Source organism: Trichomycterus rosablanca, chromosome 6, assembly GCF_030014385.1.
Source record: "Trichomycterus rosablanca isolate fTriRos1 chromosome 6, fTriRos1.hap1, whole genome shotgun sequence".
In the NCBI taxonomy this organism is placed as follows: domain Eukaryota; kingdom Metazoa; phylum Chordata; class Actinopteri; order Siluriformes; family Trichomycteridae; genus Trichomycterus; species Trichomycterus rosablanca.
In genome coordinates, this window is record NC_085993.1 from 40,590,734 (window position 1) to 40,605,435 (window position 14,702).

At 29.3% G+C, this 14,702-nt stretch overlaps 1 protein-coding gene across 2 annotated transcripts; it reads right to left on the bottom strand.

Moving 5' to 3' along the window:
• Positions 1-2,769: 2,769 nt before the first annotated feature.
• On the bottom strand, positions 2,770-14,490 carry pxmp4 (peroxisomal membrane protein 4). 2 transcript variants are annotated; one of them, XM_062996958.1, is made up of 5 exons: positions 14,437-14,490; positions 13,262-13,317; positions 6,152-6,214; positions 5,732-5,930; positions 2,770-4,254 (listed from the first exon to the last, which is right to left on the bottom strand). In XM_062996958.1, exons 1-5 carry the CDS (start codon positions 14,446-14,448, stop codon positions 3,997-3,999), a joined length of 588 nt encoding a protein of 195 aa, XP_062853028.1. In that variant the 5' UTR covers positions 14,449-14,490; the 3' UTR covers positions 2,770-3,996. The 2 variants fall into 2 exon arrangements, with proteins under 2 accessions (XP_062853028.1, XP_062853027.1); XM_062996957.1 differs by lacking the exon at positions 14,437-14,490 and having other exon boundaries at positions 13,262-13,395.
• Between the last annotated feature and the right edge of the window lie 212 nt (positions 14,491-14,702).

Here is a 14,702-nt window from a genome sequence, read left to right on the forward strand (position 1 = left end):
AGATATGAATAGATTGGAAAAAGGGAAAAATACATACATTTAAGAAAACAAAGAAAGAGTCTGGGTAAACTATGGCAAACATGAGAAAGTTGCAAGGCAAACAAGGAGGAACAGGCACGTTTTACTAGTATGGATTCTGAAAATAAGTATACATATAAAAAGCCCAAGGGTGGATGAGACGACATGCCCAGAACTTGAACAGACAAGTGTATATCCTAAAAGAAAAGCTGAAAATACACGTCAGCACCTAGGTGAGGCAACTGTGTGTTAAAGGGCTTGTCTAGGTTTCACTTGCACTGAATTACTCGTGTAATTTAGCCCTGAATAGTAATACTTTGGAATTCATACTTTCACATGCAGTAGCCATAATAGACATGACGTGGAAGTACAGTAATAATTATGTATGTCATGGAATACTGTCGAATATTATGGTGGTAAGGGCTGTGGGAAACAGTATCTGAAAACATTAAGAATACAATCTACACATTATATGTGAAGTGTCTGACCATGTGCTTGTTGGACATTTATTTTAAAACCATAAACATTAGTACAGAGTTGCCCATACTTTGTGTTTAAAACAGCCTCCATTCTTCTTAACAGGCTATTTACATTATTTTTAAGTGAATATAATAATTTGTGCCCTTTTTGACAAAAGAGCACTCTGTGAGGTCAGGCACTTATGTCGGACAAAAAGGTGTGGCTGTAACACCAAAACTTTTCAACCCATGTGATTTGTGAATGGTCTTTTACAGGCATTTAATTGAAAACAGTGTAAAGATCATCATAATGGTTCACCTTATAAGCCTTAATGATTTCTTTACATTTAAGCTAGTTCCTAACCTAATGCCTCCATATTCCAAAAAAGAAGCAGTGCATGGCTATTAAAAACGTTTAAAAAGGGTGAATAAAAACTCATATAAATACGTAACACTGAAGATTGTGGTTTGTTGTTGTGAGAATGAGAAAATGAGAAAAATGAGAAAAATGAGAAAAATACACTTTTACAATTAATACAGTAGGAGCCCTTATGTCCCAGGTGATAACAGAAAATTGTTAAATAAAAATATGATGGAATTTGAAATGAGTGTATATAAACGTAAAAACAATAAAATTCAAAGTTCAAAATTAATATATATTTCGCAAAATTATTTCCAAACTATAACTGTACTTATTTTGTTTTACTTTTCCAGCTTTTTTGGAATTGGTGTTGAATCTCTGGAGTTCACTTTGTGCCATGAAGTTTGAAGCATTTGTTTTATGTAACTGGTGACTGATTTTATACAAATATTAGCTATGTGTGTAGCTACACCCAAAACTAATGATTAAAAAGGGTGTCCACATACCTTTGGCCATATAGTGTACATGTCTCTAACAGTTGTATGTAAACGTTTGACTTTAATTAAATAATCTAAGTCACATCTATCTAACATCTAATTGTATGAAGTCTGATCTTGTTAGCAGAAGTTTGCTTTGCTAAAACAATAAGGTGACATCTAGTGGCAGAGCACGCTAAACACAAACACTGGTGTTTACATTTTCTAGATAGGAGCATTGGGGTGCCTAGTGGGGGGTCAAGGCCACTATAGGGGTCTGAAGTATATAAACACAAATTATTTTAATCAACTGGTTATGCATGGGCTAACTTCAAGTATACTACTATAGTATACTATAGGATGCTACTATAGATCTAAGCGCTAGCCACCATTAACATACAAGATGCTCTGGCTAGCAATGTTTTTTAAATGATTACATTAATGTGTAATGTAGTAAACGTAAATAAATAAAATATGTCGTGCTAAGCAATCAATTTTAAAAGCAACATTTAGTGTATTAAAAAATGCAATGAAGCGATCAACCTAGGGAACTAAGCTAACTACACTACAAGCTAAACAACAGAAGCAGCTTTACTACTCTGAAGCTGCATCTATTTTTACATGAAGCTGACAAATATAGTTGGATCAAATACTTTGTCAGTTTTATTGATTTCAATAATAAAGAAATATAAAATTATTGAAGATAAGTCACTTGCGTTATCAATTTATGCCCATGTGTATAAGCTTATTTATTAGGAATTTAACATCATGTTTTACACTTTGGGTACATTTATGACAGGACAGGTAGTTTACAGGTTACATGCCGTGTTAGACACAATCACAGCCAATTTTGTGTCTCTAATTTACCTAACTTGCAGACATGGGGAGAACAACTCCACACAGAAACACAGCAATAACCCATGCCACACCACCTGGGAATCAAACCCAGTACCTTCTTGCTGTGAGGCGACAGTGCTACCCACCAAGCTAAATGCGTTAAAGTAAATTAAACCAAGTTTACAGCAGTAAATTACTCATAAACCCCCAATTATATTACAAAACTTAATTACAGTTCTAATTTAGGGGGAGGGGGTCAGAACTGTTAATACAACATTTTACTTAAAACTAACTTACCCAACTACTTTTTGTGATTTTTTTTTAAAAACAACAAAATAATTCATATTGAAGCCCCACCCACAGGTCACAAACAAAGTCACAATTTTAATGCCACAACTTGACACTATACTGTATATTATTTAATGTACAGTACATTGGTGAGTGCAGGTAACCATAATTGACACAGGAAAACCATACCAAACTCCACACAGACAGGAACTTAAGGTGAAGAAGTAAAGTTAAACCTGGGTCCCTAAAGCTGTGCAGCAATACTACTGGTTTTGCCACCATGCTACAACTTCAGAAGTAAACAGAAACAAGGTCTTTTGAGAGCAGGGGCACTATATGCCCATTTATTAATTAAAATACATGTATAATAAATTAGTACAATCGTTAACAGTACTGTAGTTAATACAGCATTTAAAATGAATGTTCTCCCTAATCCACATAGATTTACAACTGCAAAAGTAATAAAATCAAAAGTTATGTAATGTATACACACTTGTTTCACTAGGCCAACGGCATGTAGATCACTCCACAAAACAATAATGAAAGCATTACACATTCAAAATAAACCATACAAGATCTATGGATTAATTAAATCCAATCACCTTTAAATAAATTAAATCCAATCATAAGCTTATCTTGTATAAGAATGACTCCTGCATCGATCAAGTGAGGGAATGATAATTAGGTATAAAAGGAGGATCCACTAAAGGCTCATTCTGTGTAAGCAATGATGGGTCATGGCTCACCACATGGCTCAAGAGAAACAGTCAACCAGTTCAAAAATAATTCTCAACACAAGATTGCAAATAATGTAGGTGCTTTACCATCTGCTGTATATAACATTGTGAAAAGATTCAGAGAACCCAGAGAAAAACTCAGTCCATATAGGTCATGGACAGACACCACTGTTGAACGTGCATGATCTTGAAGTGGCATTGTGTGAGAAATGTCATGCTACAAGAGAAACTATATTAAACAAAGAAAAAGCCAGAGATCAATTTCATACAGAAACACTGCTGAGTTCTCTGGGCCAGAACTCATCTCAATGGATCAAAAGACATTCTGCATGTGCTACAACAGTATGGCTTTATAGACACAGTGTGTGTGTGTGTGCTTAAGTGGCATGCCTGCAGTCCAGATCTATCTCTTTATGAAAATGTATGGCACATCATGAAGAGGAAAATTGGACAACAGCAACCACAGACTGTGGAGCAGCTGAAGTCTCGTATCAGGCAATAATAGAGAAAAATTTCCACTTGGAAAACTGCAACAATTATTGTCCTCAGTTCCCAAACCATTATGAAGTGTCATTAATAGGAAAGTTGATGGATCACAGTGCTAAACATGCCTCTGGGTGTGTTGTAGGCATCAAATTCTAATTGTGTTTATATTTACAAAATACAATGAAACTGATCAGTGAAAACATTAGAAATATTTTTTCTACTTTTGTCAGTTCAATTTTCATCAGAATTAACAAATCACAGATTCTTCTTTTTACGACATTAAAACAAAAAATGTTTTCCGGAAATGGGGTTAGTAAATGTAGAATGTTTTTTGCTCAGTTCTTTGGTTTGTTATAAATCAGAAAATCAGAGACATCGTGCCATGTGTTGCTGTCGTGATAGAGGTAGGTCATGGAGGACTGAAGTGAAGGCTGCAGTGTGTGAGGGTAGTACTCGAACAGCCAGAGCACGATGCCCCAAACCAGTGTTGCAAACAGTGGGAAGGGGTCTCTCTTGGGCTGGGAGATGTAGCCTTTCTCTACAGCCAGGCGGCTCAGTGCAAAGAGAATTCTAGACAGCAGGTACATGTTTATCTAGGAAACAGTAGATGGGAAGCAATGGGTTAGATACGTGTATAACAGAGCACACAATTTTGTTTCAGGAGCTAATATGGTTAATTAAAACTCAAAAAATTAAAACATATTGGTCAACTAATAAAGTACCAAAAAATCAATTAAGAGCTACAAAAATAATAGCAGCGCTACTGGCTGGGCAACCAAAAGAATCAACTGACTGAGGCCGCTCAGGTGGCACAGCGGTAAAGTACGCTAGCTCACCAGAGTTGGGGTTTCGAATACATAGTATCGAACCTCAGCTCTGCCTTTCAGACTAGGCTGGGCGGCAGTATGAACAACGATTGGCTGCTGTTCAGGGTTGTTAGTCGGATCATAGGTCCTCATAGGTGCAACTGCGGCCCCTGCTGGCTGACTGATGGCGCCTGCACAGGGCTGATGAATAATGCTGATGGGGGTGTGGCCCTCAAGTATATGAACTCGACTCGTGCAAGTGAAAAATGCACTATCTGTACTGACTGTGCGTACCGGAGGGGGCGCATGTCAGTTGAGAAAAAAAAAAAAGAATCAACTGACTTTCTAAAAAAATAAAAATTAACAAAGGGATTGTTTATTTATTTGGATGTCAACGTCATGTTTTACACACTTTGGTTACATTCATGACAGAAGCGGTAGTAACTCCTTACACAAGATTCATCAGTTCACAAGTTTATATCAAACACATTCATGGACAATTTTGTATCTCCAGTTAACCTCACTTGCATGTCTTTGGACTTTGGGACCTAAGTTCCAGGAGAAAACCCACGCAGACACTGGCAGAACATGCAAACTCCACACAGAAAGGACCTGGACTGCCCCACCTGGGGATCGAACCCAGGACCTTCTTGCTGTGAAGTGACAGTGCTACCCACTGAGCCACCTCACAAAGGGATTACTCATTGCTGCTGCACAAATAAAACCATCGCTGTATTGTCAAGGCACCAGCATGATTAGAGGAGGATTAACTTAATGCACAGTGTAAGTACATGTAAACAATGCAGATCTCGATAAGAATCGACTGCTGGTTGGTGTAAAGAAGCAGCCGGTGACTGCACAAATGTCGGAGCGGCTGAGTGTTAGTCTGCAGCTCTCCTTTTTGGCTAACACTTTGACCTTAAGACCAATTGAATAATTATTATGTATTATTGTAGCATTATGAGGAATATCTGTGAGAAATAAGTGTGAGGTTACCTCTTAACACTGTAGTGGTGTTAAACAGAGGTTTGAAAGATTACACAGATTGGAAACAAAAAGTTACACCACTTTACATTTACAAGTTTACAAAAAAATACATTAAATCCAATTTTAAGGTCCCATCTCCTCGCAGCATGCATTTTTTTAACCATGATGGATTTAGAGTAAAGTATGAGATCAAGTATAAAAAAAAAAACTCACAAACAATGCAGAAAAGAGACCAAAATGTGCATGAACCCCCCTTCCCTGTGAATCCTTCACTTACTTGGCTATTAATATTGTTATTGTCCCCAAATACCAGCCAACCACCAAGGCAGGCAGCCAGGAAGGAGTGAGACTGAAGACTCTTTCCCTGAAAGTACTTCTGAAGAGCCAGCAGTCCTTTATATGTGAATACAAAGTAGCCTAGATTCCTCGAGTGTGTATAAGTGGCCTGGGCTATAGCTTTTAACTTGGATTTCAGGCTGGAAAGCAAATAGAATAAAAACAGGAAATTATAACCACTGACAGTTTACTAAAAATGATGTAGGTGCTTTTTTTTTTTTATTACAGTTTATGTATGCTATTTCTGACTAAAAGCATGAAAGAAATTTACTTAGTATTGTAAAGAAATAGCTTTCTTTCCAAATGCAAAAGACTTAATAAAATCACATGCCTTATTATACTAAAGCATAGTCGGATTTACCTGCCACTTCGAAAAAGAAACGTCATCACCAAAGCATGTGGAGCTCGAATCTTGGCACCGTATCTGTAAGATCAAAGATTGCTATAGATGAATGGCAAACACCAGATTACATCATTTTGTAACTGGTAATTTCCTCACAGTATCACTGGACTGCTTCCAACCTGTAAAATAAGGGCTAGCATGGACTTTCCCCTACACACATGAAACCAGGGATTGTTGAGCCAAGAATGGTCCATCAACACCACAATACATGTTCAGTGCTTTTTTCTATGGTTGTGTTCTCAGTAACTCTACAACCATAATATACACCAGTAGATGATAGATGTATCAGCTAAAAGTAAATGCAGATCAAGTTTAGGTGCACTTTATATTCAGATCATGTTTTTTTTTTTTAATTAGTGCATTTTTTAAGTAGTTGGGTTAAAAATACATACACAGCAACTTTGTCTATTCATTAATAAATTTGTGACATGCCTTTCTAACTTCTCAAAGATGAATTTAATTAACTACAGCTTGTGACTAACTTAAAAACAGAAAAACCCATACAAAGTAGGTATGTCAGTCATTTTACGAAGGAAGAGTTTTCAATTTGACACACATTTGGTTGTAGTGTACATGGGGATAAACACATTCTGGTACTTAAACAGCTCAGGCATATCTTATGTTAATTCCTTTAATTTATAGTTAAAATCAGTAAACCCATTATACTTTTATAATGGAACTAATAAAATCTATTAAACTCTGATATCATTTAATTTAATAAACCCAAACTATTTTTAATATACACATATTAATGTCCCTCACATCTTACAAAACTTGTTTTTTAAATAATACTTTTATTTTTAATTTACTTTAATTTATAGTTAAAATCAGTAAACCCATTATACTTTTATATTGGGACTAAAGTAATCTATTAAACTCTGATATAATTTCATATAATAAACACAAACTATTTTTAATATACACATACTAATGTCCCTCACATCCTACAAAACTTGTTTTTTAAATTAAACGTTTATTTTTAATTTACTTTAATTTAGAGTTAAAATCAGTAAACCCATTATACTTTTATATTGGGACTAAAGTAATCTATTAAACTCTGATATCATTTAATCTAATAAACCCAAACTATTTTTAATATACACATACTAATGTCCCTCACAACCTACAAAACTTGTTTTTTAAATAATACCTTCATTTATTAATTTTTTTAATTTATACTTATGATCAATGAATACATAATACACTTATATTGCAACTACATAAATCTATTACACTCTTAAATGATTTAATATTAGCAACCCAAACTATTTTTAATATACACATATTAATGTCCCTCACAACCTACAAAACTTGTTTTTTAAATAATGCTTTTATTTTTTTATTTTTTTTATTTATACTTATGATCAATGAATTCATAATACACTTATATTGGAACTACATAAATCTATTAAACTCTTAAATGATTTAATATAAGAAACCCAAACTATTTTTAATATACACATATTAAATGTCCCTCACTACCTACAAAAGTTGTTTTATAAATAATGCTTTTATTTATTCATTTTTTTAATTTTTACTTATGATCAATGAATACATAATACACTTATATTAGAACTACATAAATCTATTAAACTCTGATATCATTTAATGTAATGAACCCCAACTATTTTTAATATACACATATTAATGTCCCTCACTACCTACAAAACTTGTTTTTTAAAAAATACCTTTATTTATTTATTTTTTTAATTTATACTTATGATCAATGAATACATAATACACTTATATTGGAACTACATAAATCTATTACACTCTTAAATGATTTAATATTAGAAACCCAAACTATTTTTAATATACACATATTAATGTCCCTCACAACCTACAAAACTTGTTTTTTAAATGATGCTTTTATTTTTTTATTTTTTTTATTTATACTTATGATCAATGAAATAATAATACACTTATATTAGAACTACATAAATCTATTAAACTCTTAAATGATTTAATATAAGAAACCCAAACTATTTTTAATATACACATATTAATGTCCCTCACAACCTACAAAAGTTGTTTTATAAATAATGCTTTTATTTATTCATTTTTTTAATTTTTACTTATGATCAATGAATACATAATACACTTATATTAGAACTACATAAATCTATTAAACTCTGATATCATTTAATGTAATGAACCCCAACTATTTTTAATATACACATATTAATGTCCCTCACAACCTACAAAACTTGTTTTTTAAATAATACTTTTATTTATTTATTTTTTTAATTTATACTTATGATCAATGAAACCATAATACTTTTATATTGGAACTACATAAATCTATTAAACTCTTACATGATTTAATATAAGAAACCCAAACTATTTTTAATATACACATACTAATGTCCCTCACAACCTACAAAACTTGTTTTTTAAAAAATACCTTTATTTATTTATTTTTTTAATTTATACTTATGATCAATGAAACCATAATACTTTTATATTGGAACTACATAAATCTATTAAACTCTTAAATGATTTAATATAAGAAACCCAAACTATTTTTAATATACACATATTAATGTCCCTCACAACCTACAAAAGTTGTTTTATAAATAATGCTTTTATTTTTTTATTTTTTTTATTTATACTTATGATCAATGAATTCATAAAACCCTTATATTAGAACTACATAAATCTATTAAACTCTTAAATGATTTAATATAAGAAACCCAAACTATTTTTAATATACACATATTAATGTCCCTCACAACCTACAAAAGTTGTTTTATAAATAATGCTTTTATTTTTTTATTTTTTTTATTTATACTTATGATCAATGAATTCATAAAACACTTATATTAGAACTACATAAATCTATTAAACTCTTAAATGATTTAATATAAGAAACCCAAACTATTTTTAATATACACATATTAATGTCCCTCACAACCTACAAAAGTTGTTTTTTAAAAAATACCTTTATTTATTTATTTTTTTAATTTATACTTATGATCAATGAAACCATAATACTTTTATATTGGAACTACATAAATCTATTAAACTCTTAAATGATTTAATATAAGAAACCCAAACTATTTTTAATATACACATATTAATGTCCCTCACAACCTACAAAAGTTGTTTTATAAATAATGCTTTTATTTTTTTATTTTTTTTATTTATACTTATGATCAATGAATTCATAAAACCCTTATATTAGAACTACATAAATCTATTAAACTCTTAAATGATTTAATATAAGAAACCCAAACTATTTTTAATATACACATATTAATGTCCCTCACAACCTACAAAAGTTGTTTTATAAATAATGCTTTTATTTTTTTATTTTTTTTATTTATACTTATGATCAATGAATTCATAAAACACTTATATTAGAACTACATAAATCTATTAAACTCTTAAATGATTTAATATAAGAAACCCAAACTATTTTTAATATACACATATTAATGTCCCTCACAACCTACAAAAGTTGTTTTTTAAAAAATACCTTTATTTATTTATTTTTTTAATTTATACTTATGATCAATGAAACCATAATACTTTTATATTGGAACTACATAAATCTATTAAACTCTTAAATGATTTAATATAAGAAACCCAAACTATTTTTAATATACACATATTAATGTCCCTCACAACCTACAAAACTTGTTTTATAAATAATGCTTTTATTTATTCATTTTTTTAATTTTTACTTATGATCAATGAATACATAATACACTTATATTAGAACTACATAAATCTATTAAACTCTGATATCATTTGATGTAATGAACCCCAACTATTTTTAATATACACATACTAATGTCCCTCACTACCTACAAAACTTGTTTTTTAAATAATACTTTTATTTTAATTTTATTTTAATTTATAGTTAAGATCAATGATTACTTAATAAGTGTGTATAAGAGATAAATCTATTAAACTCTGATATCATTTAATTTAATAAACCCAAACTATTTTTAATATACACATATTAATGTCCCTCACATCCTACAAAACTTGTTTTTTAAATTATACTTTCATTTTTAATTTACTTTAATTTATAGTTGAAATCAGTAAACCCATTATACTTTTATAATGGAACTAATAAAATCTATTAAACTCTGATATCATTTAATTTAATAAACCCAAACTATTTTTAATATACACATATTAATGTCCCTCACATCCTACAAAACTTGTTTTTAAAATAATACTTTTATTTTTAATTTACTTTAATTTATAGTTAAAATCAGTAAACCCATTATACTTTTATAATGGAACTAATGAAATCTATTAAACTCTGATATAATTTCATATAATAAACACAAACTATTTTTAATATACACATACTAATGTCCCTCACATCCTACAAAACTTGTTTTTTAAATTATTTGTTTATTTTTAATTTACTTTAATTTATAGTTAAAATCAGTAAACCCATTATACTTTTATATTGGGACTAAAGTAATCTATTAAACTCTGATATCATTTAATCTAATAAACCCAAACTATTTTTAATATACACATACTAATGTCCCTCACAACCTACAAAACTTGTTAAGTAATACTTTTATTTTTGTTGTATTTTAATTGATACTTAAGATCAATGAATCAATAATACTTTTATATTGGAACTAGAGAAATCTATTAAACTCTGATATCATTTAATTTAATAAACCCAAACTATTTTTAATATACACATATTAATGTCCCTCACATCCTACAAAACTTGTTTTTTAAATAATACTTTTATTTTAATTTTATTTTTTATTTATAGTTAAGATCAATGAATACGTAATAAGTGTGGATAAGAGATAAATCTATTAAACTCTGATATCATTTAATAAAAAAAACCCAAACTATTTTTAATATACACATACTAATGTCCCTCACATCCTACAAAACTTGTTTTTCAAATTATACTTTTATTTTTAATTTACTTAAATTTATACTTAAGATCAGTGAACCAATAATACTTTTATATTGGAACTAGAGAAATCTATTAAACTCTGATATCATTTAATTTAATGAACCCAAACTATTTTTAATATACACATACTAATGCCCCTCACATCCTACAAAACTTGTTTTTTAAATTATACTTTTATTTTTAATTTACTTTAATTTATACTTAAGATCAGTGAACCAATAATACTTTTATATTGGAACTAGAGAAATCTATTAAACTCTGATATCATTTAATTTAATAAACCCAAACTATTTTTAATATACACATACTAATGTCCCTCACATCCTACAAAACTTCTTTTTTAAATTACACTTTTATTTTTAATTTACTTTAATTTATAGTTAAAATCAGTGAACCAATAATACTTTTATATTGGAACTAATGAAATCTATTAAACTCTGATATCATTTCATATAATAAACACAAACTATTTTTAATATACACATACATGTAAGAGTTTAATAGATTAATTTAGTTTCAATATAAGTGTATTATGGATTCATCGATCATAAGAATAAATTAAAAAAATAAATAAATAAAAGCATTATTTAAAAAACAAGTTTTGCAGGTTGTGAGGGACATTAATATGTGTATATTAAAAATAGTTTGGGTTTCTTATATTAAATCACTTAAGAGTTTAATAGATTTATGTAGTTCTAATATAAGTGTATTATGGATTCATCGATCATAAGTATAAATTAAAAAAATAAATAAATAAAGGTATTATTCAAAAAACAAGTTTTGTAGGTTGTGAGGGACATTAATATGTGTATATTAAAAATAGTTTGGGTTTCTTATATTAAATCACTTAAGAGTTTAATAGATTTATGTAGTTCTAATATAAGTGTATTATGGATTCATCGATCATAAGTATAAATTAAAAAAATAAATAAATAAAGGTATTTTTTAAAAAACAAGTTTTGTAGGTTGTGAGGGACATTAATATGTGTATATTAAAAATAGTTTGGGTTTCTTATATTAAATCACTTAAGAGTTTAATAGATTTATGTAGTTCTAATATAAGTGTATTATGGATTCATCGATCATAAGTATAAATTAAAAAAATAAATAAATAAAGGTATTTTTTAAAAAACAAGTTTTGTAGGTTGTGAGGGACATTAATATGTGTATATTAAAAATAGTTTGGGTTTCTTATATTAAATCATGTAAGAGTTTAATAGATTTATGTAGTTCCAATATAAGTGTATTATGTATTCATCGATCATAAGTATAAATTAAAAAAATAAATAAATAAAAGTATTATTTAAAAAACAAGTTTTGTAGGTAGTGAGGGACAATAATATGTGTATATTAAAAATAGTTTGGGTTTCTTATATTAAATCACTTAAGAGTTTAATAGATTTATTTAGTTCCAATATAAGTGTATTATGTAGTCATCGATCATAAGAATAAATTAAAAAAACAAATAAATAAAAGTATTATTTAAAAAACAAGTTTTATACGTCGTGAGCGACATTAATATGTGTATATTAAAAATAGTTTGGGTTTATTATATTAAATGATATCAGAGTTTAATAGATTTATTTGTCTCCAATATCAAAATATAATGGATTTTTTTTATCTTAATTCTAAATTAAAACAAAATAAAAATAAAGGTATCATCTATAAAACAAGTTTTATAGGTTGTGAGATACATTAATTTGTGTTCATAAAAAATAGATTGACATGAATCCATTAATACATTACAAGACTTTAATGGATTTATTTCTCTGTAATAAGTGCAGAGTAAATGTTTCCTACGTTTTTCTGTTAGTTTGATGACGCTCCCTAACACTTTAGCTGAACTTGACGCTTGATCAGCGGTTTCATTTTAATGTTTCTTTAAATAAATGCATTTAACCTCAAAATTGCTACAAAATAATTTTTGTAGTATGTTGTCCACTTAAATCTGTGCAAGAATTCGTAAAATAAGTAGGTGTTAGGTGTTTTTTGAACCATTTATATAGATCGGAATGGCGAATGTTAAACGAATGTCGAATATAAAACTAACTTTACCGCAGTACAACCGATACGTTTATACTAAACTATACACACACATATACATCATTAATAAGAGAAGCAAAGCCCGGGACAGTATGCAGAGCAAACGCGATGATACTCACACAATGCCATTTCTGAAGCCTTTAAGCACGGCGAGAGCAGCTTTGTGTTTCTCCTGCTGTAATAAAGTGTTTATTGTATAAAGTAAAGTTTTAAACATGTCAGATGTCGGCATGATTCTGTATCAGATTATCTAATGCTCTTACACATCTAAACATGCAAGCTTAGCTTTATGTGCTTTACGTGACAATGCATCGGTAAGAAACATGCGCTAAAATAAAAGTTCCGCATTTCTGTACTGCAAAGTGCTACTAGCGTTACCTGCTAAAAGTTTATGTTTGGTTATGAAAATAATATAAAATTGCTTCTGTATATGGCATAAAAATTGACAAAAAAAACCCACAACAACATATTCATAAATAGTAAAGCTTTTTTTAAAAATAGTGAGGAATTATAGTGAGGTAAAGTGCACAAAAATTAATGTAAGTGCAATTTTAAAAAACAGCTTTCTTTACTGCATAAAATATGTAATTAATAACATTCACAATATATTTAATACAAGAATTATATTATGTCAATAGGAGCAAAGTAGCAAGTTTTATCACACAACCCAGGGCAGCTGGTTTTCATTAGGCATTTCTGGATGTTGCTGCTATGCGCTTTTTGTTTTGCGGAGCAGAGTCTCTGGCTTAATAGTTAAGCTATTTTGTAAAATGCAATAAAACAAGAATGTGTGATTTGTTCATTCTCTTGGACATTTATTTAACTGACAAAATACAATATTTAATTACATTTCTAAAATGGGTGATTCTTCAATTGCGGGCTCTTTTTACCATCTTAACTTTTGAAAAATAAAATTAGTAATAATTTAGTTTTAATTATGTCAAAATAATGCTTACATGCTTTAGATCAAAGACTTAATGATGGCTACAATTGAGCTCATATAGAATTTTAATATTTCATATTTATTTGTGAAGTGGCATAGCAAAATGTCATTATGTGTTGGTAATGACATGTTGCGGTAATGACAATTTTTACTTTTTTTAAGAAAAAAACTAGCTAGGCCATGGATTTGCTAAAGCTAGTCAACAGCTAGTACAAGATGCACTTTAAATCCATGTAAATAATGTGTAAATTTCTTTTTTTTTTTGGTGAAGTACTGCCATATTGATGTAAATGATAATGACGCTAAATAAATATACTCTATGATCAGGAGGAACATGATTAAATTACTCACATTTCCAGACATCAAAACGTCAATCTTCTCTCATGGCTGGCATGTGCTTCCTTGCGAGTCTTTGTTTCCATGGTTACAACATAAACAAGAGTTACCTTCAAATGATTCCCTACAGAAACCATACACTGTTGCGGTAATGATGATAATGCTGGGGACAGTAATATATTGCTCAAAAATATGCATAGGTTGTACAAATATGAAAAAAACATTTTTGTTTCTTTTTAAGTTATTATAAAACTCATATTGTGATTTTTATAATGAATTGA